Genomic DNA, 25,413 nt, shown 5'->3' with positions numbered 1-25,413 from the left:
TAATTTTTTGTGGTCAGTAAAGACCATTAATCTATACCTTGCCCCCTATGACCAATGTTTCCATTCCTCAAAGGTTCTCTTAAAAGCCAATAGTTCCCAATTGCCTATATCATATTTGAACTCTGCTTGAGATAATTTCCAGGAGAATAAAGCACAAGAATGAAAGTAACGCACTTTTTTCTGTGAAAGAAAGCACCCAACCTTACAGAAGAAGTGTCTACCTCAACCACAAAAAGAAAATCATTATTGAGTTGACTGAGGACCGGAGCTTTTGACACGGCTAAATTGAGAGCAGCAAAACCATCAACAGCCAAAGAAGACCAAGAGGTAAAGTCAGAACCTTTCTTAGTCATATCAGTAATAGGTTTGACTATGACTGAGAAGTTTTTAATAAACTTATGATAATAATTAGCGAAACCTAAGAACTTCTGTAAAGTTTTAAGGTTAGCAGATTGCACACAATCAAGGATAGCCTGTACTTTAATGGGATCCATTTGAAAACCTTTAGTAGAAAACAAATGACCCAAAAACTGAATCTGCTGCACCTCAAGTTGACACTTCTCTAGTCTGGCAAGCAAATGATTGTTATGAAAGACCTAGAGCACCTGTTCAACATGCTCGCAGTGCTCAAGAGAACCTGAGTACATCAAAATATGATCCAAGTTGTGAGGATATGGCCACTTACTAAAGACTATAGGACAAATGGACATAGAGCGGAGTCCACAGCTCTATGAGATAGAGACTTTTTCCAGCACGGAGCACTGGTTTTGTTGATATTGTTGTGTTTTATTAAATATTTTCTTGCTGTGTTTTATTAGTGAATTGCTTGCTCATCAGTTCATCTGAAGGAATCAATGTTCCATTCAGTGACAGTAAACAGAGGAAGACAAGCAGGCTAGATCTTATGTACAGTGCCTTGCAAAAGTATTCAGCACCCTGGAACTTTTCAACCTTTTCTCACATATCATGCTTCAAACATAAAAATACAAAATGTAAATTTTTGGTGAAGAATCAACAAGTGGGACACAATTGCGAAGTTGAATGAAATTTATTGGTTATTTTAAATTTTTGTGGAAATTCAAAAACTGAAAAGTGGGGTGTGCAATATTATTCGGCCCCTTTAACTTAATACTTTGTTGCGCCACCTTTTGCTGCGATTACAGCTGCAAGTAACTTGGGGTATGTCTCTATCAGTTTTGTACATCAAAAGACTGAAATTCTTGCCCATTCTTCCTTGGCAATCAGCTAGAGCTCAGTGAGGTTTGATGGAGATCGTTTGTGAACAGCAGTTTTCAGCCCTTTCCACAGATTCTCGATTGGATTCAGGTCTGGACTTTGACTTGGCCATTCGAACACCTGGATACATTTATTTTTGAACCATCCCATTGTAGATTTTGCTTTATGTTTGGGATGATTGACTTTTTGGAAGACAAATCTCCTTCCCAGTCTCAGGTCTTTTGCAGACTCCAACAGGTTTTCTTCAAGAATGGTCCTGTATTTGGCTCCATCCATCTTCCCATCAATTTTAACCATCTTAACTGTCCCTGCTGAAGAAAAGCAGGCACAAACCATGATGCTGCCACCACCATGTTTGACAGTGGGGATGGTGTGTTCAGGGTGATGAGCTGTGTTGTCTTTACGCCAAACATATCGTTTGGCATTGTTGCCAAAAAGTTCGATTTTGGTTTCATCTGACTAGAGCACCTTCTTCCACATATTTGGTGTGTTTCCCAGGTGGCTTGTTGCAAACTTTAAAGGACACTTTTTATGGATATCTTTGAGAAATGGCTTTCTTCTTGCCACTCTTCCATAAAGGCCAGATTTGTGCAGTGTACAACTGATTGTTGTCCTATGGACAGACTGTCCCACCTCAGCTGTATATCTCTACAGTTCATCCAGAGTGATCATGGACCTCTTGGCTGCATCTCTGACTAGTCTTCTCCTTGTTTGAGATGAAAGTTTAGAGGGACAGCCAGGTCATGGTAGATTTGCAGTGGTATGATACTCCTTCAATTTCAATATGATCGCTTGCACAGTGCTCCTTGGGATGTTTAAAGTTTTGGAAATCATTTTGTATCCAAATCCAGCTTTAAACTTCTCCACTACAGTATCACGGACCTACCTGTTGTGTTCCTTTGTCTTCATGATGCTCTCTGTGCTTCAAACAGAGCCCTGAGACTATCACAGAGCAGGTGCATTTATACGGAGACTTGATTACACACAGGTGGATTATATTTATCATCATTAGTCATTTAGGACAACATTCGATCATTCAGAGATCCACAATGAACTTCTGGAGTGAGTTTGCTGCACTAAAAGTAAAGGGGCCGAATAATATTGCACGCCCCACTTTTCAGTTTTTGTATTTCCATAAAAATTTAAAATAACCAATAAATTTAATTCAACTTCACAATTGTGCCCCACTTTTTGTTGATTCTTCACCAAAAATTTACATTTGGCATCTTTATGTTTGAAGCATGATATGTGGGAAAAGATTGAAAAGTTCCAGGGGGCCAAATACTTTCGCAAGGCACTATATACCTAAGGACAGACAGTAGATTGCTAAAGGTAAATGTAAAGCAATCATCCTAACAATCCATTGTTCTACCATCCTAGGCTCATTGTGTGGATGGAGATAGTAACATAGTAACATAGTTATTAAGGTTGAAGGAAGACTTTAAGTCCATCTAGTTCAACCCATATCCTATCCTAACTTGCCCTAACATGTTGATCCAGAGGAAGGCAAAAAAAACCCATGTGGCAAACAATAAGCTTCACATTGGGGAAAAAAATTCCTTCCCAACCCCACATACGGCAATCAGACTAGCTCCCTGGATCAACGCAATATTAAGGAAACTAATGTATATACCCTGTTATATTATACTTTTCAAGAAAGGCATCCAGTCCCTTCTTAATTTTAGTAGGGAATCACTCATTACAACATCATATGGCAGAGAGTTCCATAGTCTCACTGCTCTTACAGTAAAGAATCCGCATGTGTGAGTATGCTTAAACCTTCTTTCCTCCAAACATAGAGTGTGCCCCCTTGTCCCCGTCACAGGTCTAAGAGTAAAAAGATCATTAGAAAGGTCTTTGTACTGTTCCCGCATATATTTATACATTGTAATAAGATCACCCATAAGCCTTCGATTTTCCAAGCTAAATAACCCCAAGTGCAATAACCTATCTTGATATTGCAGACCCCCCAGTTCCCTAATAACCTTGGTCGCTCTTCTCTGCACCCGCACCAGTTCAGCTATGTGTTTCTTATACACCAGAGACCAGAACTGTACACAGTATTCTAAGTGTGATCGCACTAGTGACTTATACAGAGGTAAAATTATGTTCTCCTCATGAGCATCTATGCCTCTTTTAATGCATCCCATTATTTTATTTGTCTTTGCAGCAGCTGCCTGACATTGGCCGCTAAATGTGAGTTTGTCGCCCACCCATACACCCAGGTCTTTTTCAGTGACAGTTTTGCCCAGTGTTTTACAATTAAGCACATAATTATACATCTTGTTCATTCTACCCAAGTGCATGACCTTACATTTATCCCCATTAAAGCTCATTTGCCATTTATGAGCCCAAGCTTCTAGTTTACATAAATCTTCCAGTAATATAAAATTGTCCTCCTCTGTATTGATTACCCTGCAGAGTTTAGTGTCATCTGCAAATATTGAAATTCTACTTTCTACAAGGTCATTAATAAATATGTTAAAAAGAAGCGGGCCCAATACTGACCCCTGTGGTACCCCACTGCTAATCATGACCCAGTCTGAGTGTGCTCCATTAATAACCACCCTTTGTTTCCTGTCCCTGAGCCAGCTCTTAACCCACTTACACATATTTTCCCTATCCCCAATGCTCTCATTTTATGTATCAACCATTTGTGTGGCACCGTATCAAAAGCTTTTGAAAAGTCCATGTACACCACATCCACTGCATTCCCTTAGTCCAGTCCAGAACTTACCTCTTCATAAAAGATTATTAGATTAGTCTGACAGGAACGGTCTCTCATAAACCCTTGTTGATATTGGGTCATGAGGTTATTCTTCTTCAGATACTCCAGTATAGTATCTCTTAGAAAACCCTCCAGGATTTTACCCACAGTTGAGGTTAAACTTACTGGCCTATAATTTACAAGTTCAGTTTTTGTCCCCTTTTTTAATATTGGCACCACATTTGCTATACGCCAGTCCTGTGGTACAGACCCTGTTATTATGGAATCTTAAAGATGAAAAATAATGGTCTATCTATGACTGTACTTAATTCCTGCAGTACACGGGGGTGTATCCCATCCGGGCCCGGGGATTTGTCAATTTTAGTGATTTTTAGATGCCGCCGTACTTCCTGCTGGGTTAAGCAGGTGACATTTAATGGTGAATTTTCGTTATCACTGATCATGTTATCCGTCATGGGATTTTCCTGTGTAAATACTGTTGAAAAAAAGTCATTTAACATATTGGCTTTTGCCTGATCCTCATCCACCATTTCACTGAGATTATTTTTAAGGGGGCCAACACTATCATTTTTTAGTTTCTTACAATTTATGTAGTTAAAGAATATTTTGGGATTATTTTTACTTTCTCTGGCAATGAGTCTCTCTGTCTCAGTCTTAGCTATCTTGATTTGCTTTTCACAGAAGCTTTTAGTTTGTACCTGACCCTTGGAATCCTTTTATCCATTTGATCATCCATCCGATCACTTGCATTTAATTATTTTTCACATTATTTATTATGGTATATTTGTATTTGTTTATTTATATATGTATACATATATATATATATTTTTCACTTTTTTTCACTCGATCGCACGCGTGTTTCACTGCACTTTTATTTTCACTTTTATTTTTTATTTTTCACTTTATTATTATTATTTATTATATTATAATTATTGCAATGTATGGATGTATTAATATGGTTGTATGTTTATTTGCTATTGGAATGATATACCTTTTATAGTTCCCCATTTTTTCAATGTAAATTGTATTTTCCTCTATGTACATTCAGTTTTCTGCGGTCATTTATATAATATTCATATCTGGTTATATATGCTACTATTGGATATGTTATTAACTGTTATAACTACCTTTGGTTGTATTATGGCGTTTTCAATTTCTATAAGAGCATACAACCTGCCGCAATGGTATGCTTCTTTGTACTATCCACTTTGGAGCGTGTTTCTGTGTCTTCTCACTCCCCCTCCCCTTGTAAGGGAGGAGTTATCTTTGTTTATACTAGGTGCTGCAGCACATGGATGGTGACGTGTTGCTCCCCGCCGAAGGGGCGTTGTTATCTCCGCCCTTTTGATTTAGTTGAGCGGACGGGTCCGGACGCGTCACTTCCGAGTCCGGCCTCCTGCTAGCAGCACATAGACTAGCATTGGGCGCACCATCTGCGACACTTCCGGCCATCTTTATGGCGGCGGTGGCGTGCGTTCCACGCTGGAACGCACATGGTTATCATCCTATGCATGTATTTTTTCTTATGATCTCTGATACATGTGATTAGTTCTGGGTGACATTATATTGAATATGGGGCGTGATTATTATTATTTGTATTCATTCTTTTGACTATTTTACATATGGGAACCAAAAGTTTCCATTGGTCTGGGTTACATATAAATATTTCCCCTTTTGCATTACTACCTCACTCCTTGAGAAAGCCACGGTAGGCGAAACGTACGTTGGAGGGAGCTGGAGACGCATTTAGCCATTGATCACGGGTATCTATGATCTTATTACTTTTCCTATGCACTTTATTTGAGTTTTTTATACTCTCTGTATGTTTATTATATGCACTTTGACGCGGTTGGAATTTTTTATGATCAATATATGTATTTATGGCTTGTGTGTTCTCTATGTAATTGCCTTCTAACATCATGATTTTTTATGGTATTGCATTATGTCTTATATGTCTGGTTTCTCTTTTATTGTGTAATTAATAAAATATTTTTAGTCTTTATTATCTGGACTTTTATTTGGTTTATTCATTAGTTGAGAAGGTTACTCTTGTCTTTCATGATTATCCGTACATGTTATATTGGTTGTTGGTCTGCATCTTCGCGGATTTGTTATACAACCATAGAGGTATGGAATGAAAATAGTTGCATCCTAAACCTGCCTAGGTGATTTTTATTACTCACAACCTCAGATCCTCATACAAGTATATTATCATCACAAATCTACCCACCAAAGAGGAAAATATATACAGAGTGGATACGGAAAGTATTAACACCCCTTTACATTTTTCACTCTGTTTCATTGCAGCCATTTGGTAAATTCAAAAACGTTCATTTTTTCTTATTAATGTACACTCTGCATGACATCTTCACTGAAAAAAACAGAATTGTAGACATTTTTGCAAATTTATTAAGAAAAAACCCTGAAATATCACATGGTCATAAGTTTTCAGACCCTTTGCTCATACACTTATATGTAAGTCACATGCTGTCCATTTCTTTGAGATCCTCCTTGAGATGGTTCTACTCCTTCATTGGGGTCCATCTGTGTTTAATTAAACTGATAGGACTTGATTTGTAGAGGCACACTCCTGTCTATATAAGATCTCACAGCTCACAGTGCCTGTCAGACCAAATGCGAATCATGAGGTTGAACTGGCCAAGGAACTCAGAGGGAGAATTGTGGCAAGGCACAGATCTGGCCAAGGTTACAAAAGAATTTCTAAAGTTCTTAGAGTTCCTAAGAGCACAGTGGCCTGAATAATCCTTAAATTGAAGAAGTATGGGACCACCAGAAGTCTTCCTAGACCTGACAGTCCAGACAAACTGAGCAATCATGGGAGAAGAACCTTGATGAAAGATGCAGTAGGGAGATGGGAGAAAGTTTCACAAAGACAACTATCACTGCTTCCCTCCACCAGTCAGGCCATTATGGTAGAGTGGCCCAATGGAAGCCTCTTCTCGCTGCAAGACTTATGAAAGCCCGCATAGAGTTTGCTAAAAAACACATGAAGGACTCCCAGACTATGAGAAGTAAGATTCTCTGGTCTGATGAGACGAAGATAGAACTTTTTGATGATAATTCTAAGCGGTATGTGTAGAGACAAACAGACACTGCTCATCACCTGCCCAATACAATCCCAACAGTGAAGCATGGCGGTGGAAGCATCATGCTATGGGAAAGTTTTTCAGCTGCAGGGACAGGACAACTGGTTGAAATTGAAGGAAACATGAATGCGGCCAAGTACAGAGATATCCTGGATGAAAACCTCTTCCAGAGTGCTCTGGACCTCAGACTTGGCCAAAGGTTCACCTTCCAACAAGACAATGACCCTAAGCACACAGCTAAAATAACAAAGGCATGGCTTCAGAACTACTTTATGGCCATTCTTGACTGGCCCAGCCAGAGCCCTGACCTAAACCCAATTGAGCACCTCTGGAGACACCTGAAAATGGCTGTCCACCAACGTTCATCATCCAACATGACCTGTCCAAGAGTATCTGCAAGGAAGAATGGCAGAGGATCCCCAAATCCAGGTGTGAGCAGAAACAAGAAACGGGAGCACTACCGAACTATTAAGGGGATCCAACCTTGAACTATAGCAGAGTAAGTGTTTAACAAAGAAAAAAGAAGTAGGCCACAAAGCAGGGGATCACCCTAGGCAGGAGATAGCATAAACAATTCAAATTTTATTCAACACAGAAAAACAGACAAAAAATTGTTAAAAACATTAAAAATGGTCAAACATATCACACATATACACATTGCACAAAGCTCATAATAGAGCATACCACCTACCGCTAAACACTCCACAATGGGAAAATGCATGTATGCTTCATGTGTATTTTTGAAGCAGTGCAATATATGTTCCTAAAGGGGGTGATTTAAACCATTTGTCTCTATTATATTCTTTTTTATTGCATTCGGACAAGACACTTCATGAGTTATTTATCTCTATCTGTGGTGACTTATGGTATTAGTGTTAACCCTCTTTTCAGGTAATGAATTTATTGTCCACCTTTACTAAACAGAGAGTGTTTTCTACCTTCTGCATGGTTAAATATTTCTATTTGAGGGGTGTATTTTTTCACACTCTGGTATGCTGTTTACATGGACCTAGGGTCATTTTCCCATTGTGGAGTGTTTAGCTGTAGGTGGTATGCTCTATTATGAGCTTTGTGCAATGTGTATATGTGTCATATGTTTGACCATTTTTAATGTTTTTAACAATTTTTTGCCTGTTTTTCTGTGTTGAATAAAATTTGAATTGTTTATGCTATCTCCTGCCTAGGGTGATCCCCTGCTTTGTGGCCTATTTCTTTTTTCTTTGTTAATCACAAATCCAGGTGTGAAAAACTTGTTGCATCATTCCCAAAAAGACTCATGGCTTTACTCGCTCAAAAGGGTGCTTCTACTCAATATTGAGTAAAGGGTCTGACTACTTATGACCATGTGATATTTCAGTTTTTATTTTTTAATAAGTTTGCTAAAATTTCTACATTTATGTTTTTTTCTGTCAAGATTGGGTGCAGAGTGTACATTAATGAGGAAAAAATGAACGTTTTGGAATTTACCAAATGGCTACAATGATACAAAGAGTGAAAAATTTAAAGGGGTATGAATACCCACTGTAACTTTAGCAAGTGTAGAGGTTGGAATTGCCATCAAACCCTGGAGCATAAGTTGCACAAAAGGTTTTTTTTGTGTATTTAAAAAGACCAACACTGTTAAACTCTTAATGAAGTATGACGTTTTGGTACATCATTGCAGGATTGACTATGCGTGAAGGGCTCAGGAGCCGAGCTCCCTTCACTGATATGTTACATAGTTGGCATCTGCATTTAACATTTTAAATGCTACTGTCAATCTAAGACAGTTGTGTTTAAACAGAAAGCTCTCTGGTACTCACGTGCATGGACATCTATCACCCCCTCTGATATGATAGTGGGGATATGAGTTACTATGACAGTTGGGGGTCTATTTAACTTAATGTGATAAAACATCCATAGAATTTGATCTTCCTTTTCTATGTGCACAAGACAGCTGTGAGGAAGTGGTGTACCCGGTGACTGAAATCCACATGCCTAAAACTTATGTGGACTAACAGGCACAGACCAGTTACAAATAATAGAAGTCATAATACTCATCGTCACCAACCCCTCAGCTTCTATTCTGCACTTACCCAGTCTATTTTTCCTGGTCTCATCCTTACATACCAGAAACTACAGAAAATGCCAGCCTAGCCAATTACTGGACACAGCAGTATTTAGTTATTAAAACAGGACCGGGATTGACAGAGGAATACTTTTATTCCTATGAAAAAACCCTTGAGGATTTTTGTGTGCTAAATATAGAAGACAATTCATCAGTTTCCAGGAGCTATATACTTTTTCTCTATTAGTTCTTATGAGTATTTATCACTGTATTTTCTCACATTTTAATTTCTACCTATAGAATCATATAATCATAGAATGGTAGAATTGGAAGGAACCTCCTGGGTCATCTGGTTCAAACCCCTGCTCAACGCAGGATTCGCTAAATCATCCCAGACAGATGTCTGTTGAGCCTCTGTTTGAAGACTTCTATGGAAGGATAAATCACCACCTCTCGTGGCAGCCTGTTCCACTCATTCATCACCCTAACTGTCAAAAAGTTTTTTCTAATATCTACTCTGTCTCCTCCCATTCGGTTTCAACCCATTGCTTCTAGTCTTCCCTTGTGCAAATGAGAATAAAGATGATCCTTCTACATTGTGACAGCCCTTGAAATATTTGTAGATAGCTGTTAAGTCTCCTCTCAGTCTTATTTTTTGCAAGCTAAACAATCCCAAACCCGGAACCGTTCCTCATAGGACATGGTTTGCAGACCGGTCACCATTCTGGTCGCTCTTCTCTGAACTTGCTCCAGTTTGTTGCTCTCTTTTTTTAAATGTGGTGCCTAAAACTGTATACAGTATTCCAGATGAGGTCTGACCAAAGAGGAGTAGAGGGCAATAATGACTTCATGTGATCTAGACTGTATGCTTCTATTAATACATCCCAGAATTGCATTTGCCTTTTTTGCTGCTTCATCACACTATTGACTCATATTCAGTCTGTGATCTATTAGTATACCCAAGTCTTTTTCACATGTGCTGTTGCTTAGCCTTATTCCTCCCATTCTGTATATGCTTTTTTCATTTTTATTGCCCAGATGTAGTACTTTGCATTTTTCCCTGTTAAAAACCATTCTGTTAGTTGCTGCCCACTGCTCCAGTTTATTTATATCTTTTGAATCCTCTCTCTTCTCTAGTATTAGCTATCCCTCCTAGCTTTGTGTCATCCACAAATTTAATCAGTTTACTCTCAATTCCTTCCTCTAAATCATTGATAAAGATGTTCAACAATACAGGGTCCAGGACAGAACCCTGTGGTACCCCACTTGAGACATTCTTCCAACTGGATGTGCAGCCATTTAAGACCTCTCTTTGGGTCCGATCACTAAGCCAGTTATGAATCCACCTAACAGTTGCCTTGTCCATTCCATACTTAGTCATTTTTTCAATAAGAATGATGTGAGATTCTTTGTCACATGCTTTGCTGAAGTCAAGATATACTATGCCTACAGCATTTCCCTGATCCACCCAGTCAATGATTCTGTCATAGAAGGAAATTAAGTTAGTCTGACATGACTTATTAGTTACAAACCCATGCTGACTCTGGTTAATCACTTCATTCTTATCCAAGTACTTACATACATGTTGTTTAATAATTTGTTCAAAGATCTGTCACCGGCCTATAGTTCCCTGGGTCCACCTTCTTCCCCTTTTTGAAGATAGGAGCAACATTTGCTTTTCTCCAATCTTCTCGGACTTCTCCTGTTCTCCAAGAATTTTCAAAGATTATGGAGAATGGTTCAAAAATTTCTTCAGCTATCTCCTTCAGTACTCTGGGATGTAATTTATCTGGACCTGGAGACTTGAATTAATTTATGTTAGCTAAGTGTTTCCTCGCTATCTTTCTGTTTATAGATATCCTGGATTCTTCTATTCCTTTAATAGGACAGTGAAGATCAGTTGATGTTACATTTACTTTCTAAGAGAAAACAGATGCAAAATAGGAATGTAAAAGTTTGGCCTTCTCAACATCCTTTCTTACAATTTCATCATTTTCATCCTGTAAAAATTCTATAGCATCTTTGAATTTTCTTTTACTTTTGACATATCCCCAAAATACTTTTTTATTGTTTTTGATGTCTCTTGCAAGCCTTAATTAATTGTCAGCTTTAGATAATCTGATTTGTGCCATGCAGATTTCTGCAGACAGCATTATATTCTTCTTTAGATATGCCTCCCTCTTTCCATTTGGTAAACATTTCTTTCTTCTATTTTAGCATGTGTTTAAGTTTTGTGTTCATCCATCCTGGTTTCCTTAAATGCTTCCTATTCTTCCCACTTTTTGGAATTGTTAACAATTGTGCTTTGAGAATTTCATTTTTCAAGATTTCCCATCCTTCCTGTACATATTTGTCCTTAAGGATTTCAAGCCATTGAATCCCTCCGATTCTCTTTCTGAGTCCCTTAAAACCTGCCTTTCTGAAATCAAACCTTGAAGTTTGAGTCTTCACAGGTCTTCCTCCTCTATTTATCCAAAATTATAAAATAACAGGGTCGCTACCTCCTAGGGTTCCAGCCACTCTTACCCCCTCAACCATTTCCTCTCTGTTTATAAGGATTAGATCCAAGGTAGCAGATCCGCTTGTTTTCTCCCCTACCTTTTGGAAGATAAAGTTGTCAGCAAAAGAGAATGAGAATTTGTTTGACCTATTAGTTTTGCCTGAGAGAGATTCCCAACAAATGTCTGAATAGTTGAAATCTCCCATGACCACTATGTCATACTTTTTGGAGAACTTGGCCATTTGATGCATAAAGAGTTCATCCATATCTTCAGCTTGCACAGGCGGTCTGTAGTAAATGCCCACAATGGTGTCCTTTCCATTGTTCTGTCCATGTATTCTTACCCAAACAGTTTCCACAGAACTCCCAGTCTCTGAAGCTTCAATCTCTGTCCATATATATGCATTTCTAACATACAATGCGACACCTCCTCCTCATTTATGAAGTCTGTTTCATGCAAATAAGTTGTATCCTTCTAGCCTTGTATTCCAATCATGTGTATTGTCCCACCAAGTTTCAGTGATTCCAATGACATCATATTTCTTTTCCTGCGTTAGTAGTTCCAATTCTCCTTGTTTGTTGCCCATGCTATGTGCATTAGTATAGAAACATTTTAGTTTGTTATTGGTTCCTCTTCCTCCAATATTTTTATTATTTAGATTTTTTTGTCTTTGTTCTTTCCTCCCACTTCTAATAGCAGAGTTCTCAATACCATTTGTCAAGTGTATGGCTTTTTCTGGCCTTTTGCTTCCTTTCCCACATTGTTCTAGTTTAAAGCTCTCCTGATGAGTGTAGCAAGGCGACTTCCAAATTCATGTTTTCCAGTCTTCGTAAGGTGCACCCCATCTCTAGCAAGTAGTCCATCGTATAGGTAATTCACTCCGTGATCCAGAAATCCAAAACCTTGCTGATGGCACCATCAATGTAGCCAGTTGTTCACCTGCAAAATCTTATTCTACCTCCTTGTTAAATGGCCATACACTGGGAGGATGGAAGAGAAGACCACCTGGGCTCCCAGTTCTTTCACTTTCTTACCTAAGTTTTCAAATTCACTGCACATAGTTTCCAGGTCCTTTCTTGCGGTGTCATTTGTCCCCACATGTATTAGCAGGAATGGGTGGTCGGCTGTGGGTTTGAAGAGTCCTGATATCGTGTCAGACACTTCTTTAATTTTTGCACCTGGAAGACAGCACATTTCTCTTGAGGTTTTGTCCAGTATGCAGATAGCGACCTCTGTCCCTCTCAACAGGGAATGTCCATGACCACAGCTCTCCATTTCTTCTTCACATTTTTCTTTCTCCATCCAGGAGGACTCTGAAGGCGTACAAGGTTGTCTTTGTTGGTAAAGTCTTATCCTGATGTATTTCTTCATCGTTCTCCTGCGTGAGAGCCTGGTACTGGTTCCTTAGCAGTATGGGCACTGACTGCCTCCCAATCCTCCTGCTTCTCTGGGTAACATGCTTTCATTCCTCTGTTCCTTCAGGTGCACTTCGAATTTCTTCTCTTTCTGTAACATAAAGAGATAATTCTGCTCTGTCTAAGAACTCTTCACCTTCCTTAATGATTTTCAATGTAGCTAACCTCTCTTTTAGATTTTGCAACTTTTCCTCCAACAGGGACACAAGCTTGCATTTCTGGCATGTGAAGTTTGGCTTTTCCACTGGTAAGTCTGTGAACATGTAGCAAGAAATTCAGCTCACCAAATGACTTTTGGCCTCTTCCATGTTCTTACTGTTAAAGAGATATCAAAGCGGTAAAAAAAGTGCCTAAATTGTCCTCCTTTCAGCTGCAATGGCCAAAATCCAGTGTTCTTGAGCTTGCGGAGACTCTTCATTTATGCCCTGGGAATATGCAAATTCTCTCCTCAGGACTCCTCCCCTGGTTTTGAACTGATATTTTAAAGGCAGGTAGCTTTTAGGTTTTCCATAGAGTCTCAAGTTGCAGTGCTCATGTTAGGCTATGCGCAGATGTTTTCTCATTTCAGAAAAGAGTTTTAGCAGGGTGTGAGCATAGTGCGATCCCATTCTCTCGGATGAGGAGAAGATGGAGAAAAAAAATTCTCCATCTTCTCCATTCTGTCAGTCCATGGAAATTGGACTGCATATAGATATAGATGTCATTCGAGTGCAGTCCGATGTTTTCCACAAAAACGCATTGACGTGAATTACCTAGTGCAGTCCAAATATTGGATCAATCTCGGGTATGCAGCAATTTTTTCTCAGGCCAACACTGTCTGAGGAACACATTTTACATGTGTACAGCCCCTTAGCATAATATTGATCTGGGTGCTATCCGAAGTTTTGATGGATCGCACTCAAATCGAAAATAAGATAATCTGCACAAGCCCTTAAAATGATTAACTGATTTCTAGATACCAAGTTAAATACAATATTCTTTATACATGTTGTCTTTTCTCTTCTGCTGTCAATCCCAAATCTTTTTCCTTCAAGACCCACAGTTTAAGTTTTTTACTTATTCTGTACTGCAATGTTACCTCAAGTATCGAGATACATGTTATTGCTGTTCCAGCATACAGCTTCCATAATTTAATCATTTAAAGTGAATCTGTCAGCAAGTTTTTGCTATATAATCTGACAGCAGCACCAGATATGGGCAGAGATCCTGATTCCAGCAATGTATCACATAGTGCTGAGTGCAGCAGTTATGATAGAATCACACTTTCTCTGCTGCAGATTTAGCAGCGCTCAGATATTGAGCCTTGTATAGCCCCGCCCACACAACTGATTGGCAGCTTTCTGTGTATTTTGTGACAGGAAGTTGCTAATCATTGGTGGAGGCATGCCTGGACTACATGGCACAAGGCAACTTGTCCTGCAGTGATAGCTCCTTCTGAAAAAATACTGATTGTATTGAAACAGCAAAAAACAACCCAGTAAATAACACATCACTGGAATCAAGGTTTCTGACATTACATCATGATGCTCTCAAATTACATAACAAAAACCTGGTAGCAGATTCCCTTTAATTTGTAGGGCTGTATATGGTTATATGGTTACTACTAAATTTTATTTTGATGCGTATGTATGCATTGTTTCCCTTCTCTATGTAGAAAATGATTAAAGAACATAAATAATTTTTAGCCACCGACTTTCTAGGATAATAATGTGTCACACTGCTTGCAGAAAGTCATAATGGGCATTGATTTATCACATTAATTATGATGAGTGATGCTCATTACCTTTCCTGACACTTGCACACTGTTTTCTCGCAGGTTCGTGATGGCTTCAGAAATTTTCATATCGATAGGATCCATAACTGACTCAATATTGAATGGTCCCTCCAACCTGTCAGCAACTAGAAGCATAGCATCTGTCAAAACAAAAAAAAAAAATCACAAGCTAAAGAAAGGTCAGCAGCAAAATCTAAGCGCCAAAACTAAAAGGTCACATTACACACAGAGCTCATTTTCGAGGTGTGAATTAATTACACCTTGACAATAAATAGATGTGTACACAATATTGCAAACACACCTGACACATCACCATACGCCGGCTTTCTTGGAGATTAATTCCTCTTATGATTAACTTGTAAAGCAAATAGTTGTCAATTTTCAATGCCATTTCAAAACTTTTCCTAAGATCAGTAAATACTTTTTTCAGGTTGGGACTGTTCAAAAAGGGTCTTGCGTACAGCAATGTCTTTTTTGATAGTTTTTTCTACGCTTCTCGTACATTATTAATACTACTATTATTATTATTGATGATGGGACACAAAATGTATTACTAACTTTTTGAGGGAAACTTAATATCGAAAAAACTTTAATAAACTATAAAGTGAATATCAGTATTCAGAAATATTCAATGTGTCAGAGACCCAGATGCAGAGTGCTCCCCATCCCATGATGCATTCTGCTCCTAGCCACTAACACGAGCAAGTCCCCTGATAACAGCTCCTTCTATGCCGCTACATATCATGAGTGTGGCTTAATGTGCTTGTAATGAAAGCCTGACCCTGAGTGAGCATGTTTCTGTGCTCTGCCTGCCCACCCCAGTGATATCTGCCTGCTCCTAATTCACAGCTGTGCAGAGACAGCGTGCATCTGTCCATAGTCTGTATGTGTCTCCTTAGTCTGAGAACAGTGTATAGTAGGGGGAACTGCTGGGGTTAATTAGGTTTAGGGGGCAATCACCTTTTCACACAGCGCCCTGTAGGTTTGGATTTCTTTTTTCCCTTAATAATAAAGATCTTTATTTTAAAACTTCATTTTGTGCTTCCTTGTGTTATCTTTGTCTAATATTTACATTTGGTTGGTGATCTGAAACATTTAAGTGTGACAAACCTGCAAAAGAATAGGAAATCAGGAAGGGGCAAACAATTTTTCACAAAACTGTATATAAATCCTACTGATGAATATAAACAGAAAATCAGTCTATTAAATGGTGTCACAAAATACTCCTTCAGTTTATATGTGATCATCAGTAAAATAAAATGAGCACACATTCTCCATGATACATGGAAGTAAATCATTTTCCTTCCAGTTAATGTAAAATGAGCTCATAATTTCAAATGAACATCTGGAATAGATTGCCAAAATTGATGCTATGCAGCAAAGGGCACATTATGGTGTGAAAAAAAAAAATGCTTTCATAAATCATCAAGTCAATATCTGTTACATGGAAATGGAAAAAAGATCCCCAGAATACCTGGAGAATATATTGTTGCAGAAAACGGTTTCATAAATATGAATTCACTTATTGACTTTTATAAGCCTTATGCCGTTATATAAAAAGAAAAGTATTATTGTGTTCTACAATGAAGTCAGGCTGTGTACGAGGAGCGACTGAGATTGTGAGTATACCTGTGACCCTACGTCATTACTTCATAATTATAATCTCCAAATCCACCAGGGCAATTGGTGTTTTCAAAAGATTCTTCTTGGATCAAAAAAAAACCCATTTGGTTTGTAATAAAGCTTTGCTGAATTACTCTCAAGCTTGTGTGCAGAGTTTTACACTATACTTTATGTCATGGGACCCTACTTTAGCACCAGCTGACTAAAATAATCTGAAGACCCGTTGACGTAATACTACATAACACTGAATGTTGACAGCATTTATAAGAAACTTTTGGTGGTTAAGAGGTTGTCCATTACCAATTCTTAACTGCTAAAGTTCACTAGAATAAACACATACTCAACTCCAACTATTCTTCTCTGAAGGAAGAGTGATTTTGCAGTTGATGAGTCTTCCGATTGGGTGCGGTGGTAACATCTCAAAGTAATGACCGCCGGTAGACACAGTGCCAATATTCAAGGTGCGTATGTGTTTTTATATTTTATCTGGGGCTTTTGAACAATGAAGTAGGGGTTGTCAAGTAGTGAAGAAACAAAATCCAGTGTACCAGAATGCCTGAATCTAGGCCTGTCCGAAGCACAGATAGTTATACTGCCAAAACATTCAAAATTGGAAGCAAGGAGAGCAATAAAAAACACTGATGCTTTTCTTGCGCGTCAAGCACCTTTGAATATTGATAAAGGTTCTTAACGCACCAGAAATTTGTCAGTATTTTGAATTTCTCTAAGCTAATAAGATTGTTATTTGGAATTTTAGCATGTACCAATAAAGAAGATTTTTATTTCCATGGAGCTAAATCTCTCCTCCTTGCTTCAAGTTGTCAACTATTGTACAACCCCTTCAATTGAGTCACTATATTTGAATAATGTCTGGGAATATGAGTTTATCCTCAAAATGTAAGGGCCCCATACACATTGCATTTTAGTTGATGGTAGCAAATTTCTTTAACTAACAAAAGGTAAGTCATTTAACAAACGATTGTAATGCCATCATTTCCATTCACATTTTAGTCTCTATTGCCCAATACAGGATTGTTTACCTGCTTTACACCTCACCCATCACCACAGCACTCACATTAGTCAAGTCACCCATGTACCCATGTATCAGGTACATGTAACACACATCCCTCACATGTTAGATCCATTTCACATCACACATGTCACTTACAAGTTTGATAAATGTTACATAAATGATTTCATACATTTACATACATACATGATTTCAAGGGACGATTTATTATTCTGGAATCATCCGCAATTTCTCATGGACTCCCCTTCTTGGAGCATGATTGCTAATTCAACAATTGAGCACATAAAATCCATTACTTCTGTGAAACCTGTGGAGGTGTACTGCAAGAGAGGTAGGAGAGGAGGAGTCCTGGCACGCCTTCGGAGGAGAGGGTTCAGAACAGCTCTTCCTTCACTCCACTTGGCTAATGTCCGTTCCTTATCTAACAAAATGGAGGAACTGAACTTACTTTGTAACATGAGATCTGATATGGCCAATTCAGCTGCTCTTTGTTTTATTGAGACCTGGTTGAATGAGACCATCCCTGATTGTAGTCTGGATCTACCTGGTTTTGTTATCTACAGAGCTGACCGTGATTGTGTAGCTTCAGGTAAACAAAGGGGGGGTGGGGTATGTCTCTACATCAACACTAGCTGGTGCTGTGATGTTAACATACTGGGAAAAGGTTGCTCTCCAGATCTAGAGTACCTTGCACTCAATTGTAGACCATTTTACTCTCCAAGAGAGTTTTCATCTATGGTTCTGGTTGCAGTATATATTCCCCCCCAAGCATCTGTTAAAGCTGCTATTGGTGAATTAGCATGCAAAATATCAGAATGGGAGAAAGGATCTCCAGAAGCATTTGTGATCGTAATGGGGGACTTTAACAAAGGAAAACTCAACCTGGATCTCCCCAAATTTACTCAACATATAAACTGCTTCACGAGAGAGAACAATACGCTTGATCACTGCTATACAGTCATAAAAGGGGCCTACAGGGCAGTGAGGAGAGCAGCAGTGGGCTTTTCAGATCATTGTCTAATTCATTTAATTCCAGCCTACAGGCAAAGGTTGAAAACATCCAAACCTACAGTTTATACAAAGAAGACATGGTCTGAGGAGGCAAAATTGCAACTACATGCTTTGAATGCACGGACTGGGAGGTATTCCAGGAAACATGCTCGGGTCTGGATGAATGGGTTGATGCAGTGTCCTCATATATCCGTTTTTGTGAAGACACGTTTATTCCATCCAAATCTGTCCACTTTCGGGGAAACAACAAGCCGTGGTTTACAAATAAAGTCAGGTTGATCCGTAAGAGAAAAGAGGAGGCTCATAAAGCAGGCGATATTACTGAATTCAAGAAACTTAGGTACTTGCTATCTAAAGAGATCAAGTTAGCCAAACACGAGTATGCAAAGATTCTGGAGGAAAGGTTCTCATCAAAATATAATAGATATGCATGGAGAGGATTAAGAGAGGTCACCAATTATAAAAGCCACCCCACTATAGTGAACCCCAGCAGAAGTCTGGCAGCAGAGTTAAATGAATTCTACTGCAGATTTGAGGCAAGCTCTACACACAGTGGCTATTCATCTCTAAGCTCCTCAGTATGTTCATATAAAGATCATTCATTGTGCAACACCCAAGTAGTGATCTCCGAGGCAGAGGTGATACGCATCCTAAAGGGACTTAAGGTCAAAAAGGCACCTGGCCCTGATGGTGTATCTCCAATGTGTCTGAAAGTATGTGCTACCCAGCTTGCCCCTATACTGACAAATATATACAATGTGTCACTGAAAGAGTGCGTTGTACCTCAGTGTTGGAAAAATTCCACAATTATCCCTGTCCCCAAGAAAGTGGGATCCTCTGAGTTGAACGACTATAGACCAGTAGCACTCACATCTGTAGCTATGAAAGTCTTCGAAAGAATTATGATGTCCCACCTGATAAAATTCACGCAGAAGCTATGGGACCCGCTTCAGTTTGCCTATAAGGAGAATCGTTCGGCAAACGACACTGTCAATCTGGCACTGAAGTACATTTTGGATCATACAGATGAACTGCACTCATATGTCCGGATTCTTTTCATGGACTTTAGCTCAGCGTTCAATACCATTGATCCGAATTTACTTCATAAGAAAATGGTAGCTCTTGGAGTCCCTCTTAACTTATGCTTGTGGATTTATAACTTCCTGACAGCCAGGATACAGAGTGTAAAAGTTGGACCATTCACTTCGGACACCTTGGTCACAAACTTCGGGGCACCTCAGGGGTGTGTTTTGTCCCCGTTACTGTTTTCTCTCTATACGAATGATTGCATCTCTTCAGCAGACTCAGTAAAAATCTTGAAATTTGCCGATGATATGACACTGATTGGTCTCATCAGGGGAAATGCTGAAGACTTGTATCGGAGTGAGGTGGAAAGAATATGTGACTGGTGTAAAGCCAATAATCTTGTACTCAACACTAAAAAAACTGCTGAGATGGTTGTGGATTTTAGGAAAGATCAACATGAGATACTTCCAATCTACATCCATGACGAAGTGGTTCTTAGGGTCACAGAGACCAAATTCCTTGGTGTTATCATCTCTCATGATCTTAAATGGGGGAAAAACGTGGATGCTGTTATAAGAAAAGCACAACAGAGGATGTTCTTCCTGCGTCAGCTGAAAAGATATGGTTTGTCTAAGAATCTGCTGATCTTATTCTTTAATGCTGTCATCAGATCTGTGATTTGTTCCTCTCTGATAGTCTGGTATGGGGGAGCCACTGCGCATGACAAACTCCGCTTACAAAGGACTTTCAGAACAGCAGAGAGAATTATAGGTTCCCCCCTGCCTAAAATCCAGGATCTTTATGATAAGAGTATTCGATCCCACGCATTGAAAATTTCATCCGATCCCTCTCACCCGGGACACTCCTCATTCCAACTACTCCCTTCAGGACGTCGCTTCAGAGTCCCCAAATGCAGCACCAACCGCCATATGAACAGCTTCTATCCACTCTCTGTTCAACAATTAAATCGTCATGTGTAGACTATATACTGTATCTGTCTTGTTAGATGTTACTTGTTGTATCTGTTGTTATATATTATGTTGCCTCTTTGCCACAAAGAATTCCTTGTATATATGTAATATGTACTTGGCGATAATAAATTTGATTTGATTTGATTTGATTAAATGTCACTCATGTTTTAGATACATGTGACATACACGTCACTTACAAATTAGATACAAGTCACACATGCATAAGATATGTCGCACATATGCCACTCATTAGATACCTGTTAAACACTCGACTCACTAAGTAGATACATGTTATGCACATGTCACTAACTCATTAAATAAAGGTCACAAATATGTCATTCACACGTTAGATACATGTCCCATCACTCGCACATGAAACATATGCTACAGACATGTCACTCATGAATTACATAATATATTTTTATTTATATAGTGCCAATATATTCCACTGCACTTTAGAATTAAGTGGGGACATATACAGCTCTGGCAAAAATTAAGTGACCACTGGACAGTTTTATAAAAATCAGCTTCTCTACATGTCTGACAGCCATTCTATTCCGTTGTCAGTTGAATTCCAACCAGAGTACACCTCATTCTACTTAATGTGCTTCTGATTAGGTGATCACCTGAACCAAATCTTATTTAATGGAGGAAAGTATAAAAAACCCTGCTGTTGTGTTCACAATCCTCTTGCAATAGGGCAAGCTGGATGACAAAACAAGTGCTAGTAATATCCCAAAAATAATTGGAATGAAAAAATAAATTTTAGCCATGCCAAAGGAGTTGAAAAGGAAAGTCTTGAGTGAGGAAAAGAAAGGCTTAATTCTGGCTTTACTAGCAGAGGGATACCGTGAGCGTCATGTTGCCTCCATCCTTAAAATTTCTAAGACGGCAGTCCATTACAAAGTCAAGAAGCAGACATTGGGGACAACAAAGCTACAGACTGGCAGAAGGTGAAAACGACTCTCCACTGACCGGTATGACTGTCATCTTATTCAAATGTCACTTAGCATATCTCATGATTAGAGTTGAGCGATACCGTCCGATACTTCAAAGTATCGGATCGGAATGGATCGGCCGATCTTAAAAAAAAGTATCGGTATCGCCGATTCCGATACCGGAAGTCCCATTCAAGTCTATGGGACTTCCGGTATCGGAATAAGAAAAATCCTGTTTTTCCCTTGTACAGCCTCTCTGGGGTCTGTACGGGCCTTTCGGGGGGCTGTGCCGGCCTGCCAGGGGGTCTGTGCAGGCTCCGGTGGTCTGTGCCGGCCTGCCGGGGGGCTGTGCCGGCCTGCCGGGGGGCTGTGCAGGCTCCGGGGGGCTGTGCCGGCCTGCCGGGGGGCTGTGCAGGCTCCGGGGGGCTGTGCCGGCCTGCCGGGGGGCTGTGCAGGCTTCGGGGGTCTGTGCAGGCATCGTCCGATGGGACTACAAGTCCCATCGGGCGATGCCTGCTACCATGACAGTGATTGACACATTAGCCAATGATGGGACAGTAGTAGTCCCATCATCCGGCTAATGTGTTGAATGTCAAAAAAAAAAAAAAAAAAAATTACATGCTACATACATGCTACATACATACAACATGCATACTACATACATGCTACATTCATACTACATACTACATACATGCTACATTCATACTACATACACTCACTGGCCACTTTATTAGGTACACCTGTCCAACTGTGTGTTAAGACTTAATTTCTAATTAGCCAATCACATGGCGGCAACTCAGTGCATTTAGGCATGTAGACATGGTCAAGACAATCTCCTGCAGTTCAAACTGAGCATCAGTATGGGGAAGAAAGGTGATTTGAGTGCCTTTGAACGTGGCATGATTGTTGGTGCCAGAAGGGCTGGTCTGAGAATTTCAGAAACTGCTGATCTACTGGGATTTTCACGCACAACCATCTCTAGGGTTTACAGAGAATGGTCCGAAAAAGAAAAAAAATCCAGTGAGCGGCAGTTCTGTGGCCGGAAATGCCATGTTGATGCCAGAGGTCAGAGGAGAATGGGCAGACTGGTTCGAGCTGATAGAAAGGCAACAGTGACTCAAATTGCCACCCGTTACAACCAAGGTAGGCAGAAGAGCATCTCTGAACGCACAGTGCGTCGAACTTTGAGGCAGATGGGCTACAGCAGCAGAAGACCACACTGGGTACCACTCCTCTCAGCTAAGAACAGGAAACTGAGGCTACAATTTGCACAAGCTCATCGAAATTGGACAGTAGAAGATTGGAAAAACGTTGCCTGGTCTGATGAGTCTCGATTTCTGCTGCGACATTCGGATGGTAGGGTCAGAATTTGGCGTAAACAACATGAAAGCATGGATCCATCCTGCCTTGTATCAACGGTTCAGGCTGGTGGTGGTGGTGTCATGGTGTGGGGAATTTTTTCTGGGCACTCTTTGGGCCCCTTGGTACCAATTGAGCATCGTTGCAACGCCACAGCCTACCTGAGTATTGTTGCTGACCATGTCCATCCCTTTATGACCACAATGTACCCAACATCTGATGGCTACTTTCAGCAGGATAATGCGCCATGTCATAAAGCTCGAATCATCTCAGATTGGTTTCTTGAACATGACAATGAGTTTACTGTACTCAAATGGCCTCCTCAGTCACCAGATCTCAATCCAATAGAGCATCTTTGGGATGTGGTGGAACGGGAGATTCGCATCAGGGATGTGCAGCCGACAAATCTGCGCCAACTGTGTGATGCCATCATGTCAATATGGTCCAAAATCTCTGAGGAATGCTTCCAGCACCTTGTTGAATCTCTGCCATGAAGAATTGAGGCAGTTCTGAAGGCAAAAGGGGGTCCAACCCCTTACTAGCATGGTGTACCTAATAAAGTGGCCAGTGAGTGTATATACTACATGCAACATACATACTACATATATATTACATGCATGCAACATGCATACTACATATATACTACATGCAACATACATACTACATATATACTACATGCAACATACATACTACATATATACTACATGCATGCAACATGCATACTACATATATACTACATGCTACATACATACTACATATATACTACATACATACTGCATGCTACATACATACTACATGCTACATACCTACCACATATATACTACATACATACTACATGCATGCTACATGCTACATACATACCACATACATACTACAACATACTACATGATACATACATACTACATATATACTACATGCAACATGCATACTACATATATACTACATGCATGCAACATGCATACTACATATATACTACATGCTACATACATACTACATATATACTACATGCATGCAACATGCATACTACATATATACTACATGCTACATACATACTACATATATGCTACATACATACTACATATATACTACATGCATGCTACATACATACTACATGCTACATACATACTACATATATACTACATACATACTACATACATACTACATGCATGCTACATACATACTACATGCTACATACATACCACATACATACTACATGCTACGTACATACTACATATATACTACATGCATGCTACATACATACTGCATGCTACATGCATGCTACATACATACTACATACATACTACATGCTACATACATACCACATATATACTACATACATACTACATACAATACATTCATACAATACATACATAGACATACAGTACATATAACATAGAGTAACATACTTACCAATACTTGTCACATTGTTCCCCGAAGCCATTGTCTTTTCCGGAATAAATATTAACATAACAAACCACAAAAATACTCACCCACGATCCGAAGCAGTCCACGAGTGTGTCGCACGACGATCTTGGGTAGAGAACTGCAGCATCAGCTGTTGCTGCCGTTCTCTACGGGCTGCAGGAATCCAATGACGGAAGGTAAGTATCCTTCCGCACTGTATTCCTCCGCCACTTAAAAAAAAAAAGTCCCTAGTCTCACTTTATGCCATTGCTGCGTGGGAATTTAACCCACAAGTGCCCGGCGCGCGCGTATCTCTCTCCCCCCCGCCTACCGCCACCTCTCTCGTCCCCGGTGTGGCTCCTTTAAAAGCTTTCCAAGCCGGATCAGGCGCCGCATCTGCATCCGGTGTCACCGCTGCAGGCCTGATCCGGCGGTCTGGCTTTCCACCGCACGCCGCCGGAACAAAACCACCAGATGTGTGAAAGCAGCCTAAGGGATCCTCTTCTGAGTTGCTTCCTATGCTAGCACACACCTGACCTTAACGCTGATAATTGGGTGTTGTCAGCTGAAATCCTTCACTCACCAGCTCCCTGCAGTTGTTGCATTGCTTTCTAATGGAAATACTATAGACTGAAAGAAACAGAGTTAATGATAGAACAGGCCGAGCAGCCCATTTTATATCCGCCCACCAGGAATCTGCCCGATGATGCTGATTGCTAGTCCAGGCCTGACTGTGAGAATATGCAGTAGGAAACTGATGTATCCTAATTAATAATGAATACCTATGAAGTTAGTTGTGTCTTTAATTGACAATGTCTGTTTGCAAACCCAATTGCAGAGATCATGAGCATGTAATAATCTTAAATACTGTAATATTAAAGTGCAGAAAACAAACATTACAAAAAATTATACTGCGTAATGTAAGGCATATGTATGTCATATTCACTCCATCATACAAATCAGCTGTAATGTTAAAATAGGAAATATAATCAAACAATATGTTACATTAAATCAATTCATTAATGACTGTTATCACACCAGATGTTCACACAGGCTCCTGATTAGTGTGCATATTCACTAAGGAGATGACAATTAACAATTTTGACAAAGATTGCAGAGCCTGCCTGAATATTCCCAGGTGCAGACATTTTCTGCTTGACAAAAATACAATGTGGGATGAAAGGATATAAGTAATGACATAGAGCTAGAATAGTACAAACACTGGATATTTTTAAGGTTGTAG

The 25,413-nt window shown here is 39.6% G+C and overlaps 1 protein-coding gene across 2 annotated transcripts in view; it reads right to left on the bottom strand.

Moving 5' to 3' along the window:
• Positions 1 to 25,413, bottom strand: part of GPC6 (glypican 6) — a 1,398,086-nt gene that overhangs the window by 210,854 nt on the left and 1,161,819 nt on the right. For both annotated transcript variants that reach the window (XM_073580450.1, XM_073580451.1), the window contains exon 5: positions 14,818 to 14,948. In XM_073580450.1, the coding sequence (XP_073436551.1) occupies positions 14,818 to 14,948 (131 nt within the window). The remainder of the gene's footprint in view (positions 1 to 14,817; positions 14,949 to 25,413) is intronic.

This window comes from Dendrobates tinctorius, unplaced genomic scaffold (genome assembly GCF_039654945.1).
Source record: "Dendrobates tinctorius isolate UK_male_01 unplaced genomic scaffold, ASM3965494v1 ptg000064l, whole genome shotgun sequence".
Taxonomy (NCBI): domain Eukaryota; kingdom Metazoa; phylum Chordata; class Amphibia; order Anura; family Dendrobatidae; genus Dendrobates; species Dendrobates tinctorius.
The sequence above is the reverse complement of the archived record's forward strand: the minus strand, read 5'-3'. Positions and strand labels throughout refer to the sequence as shown.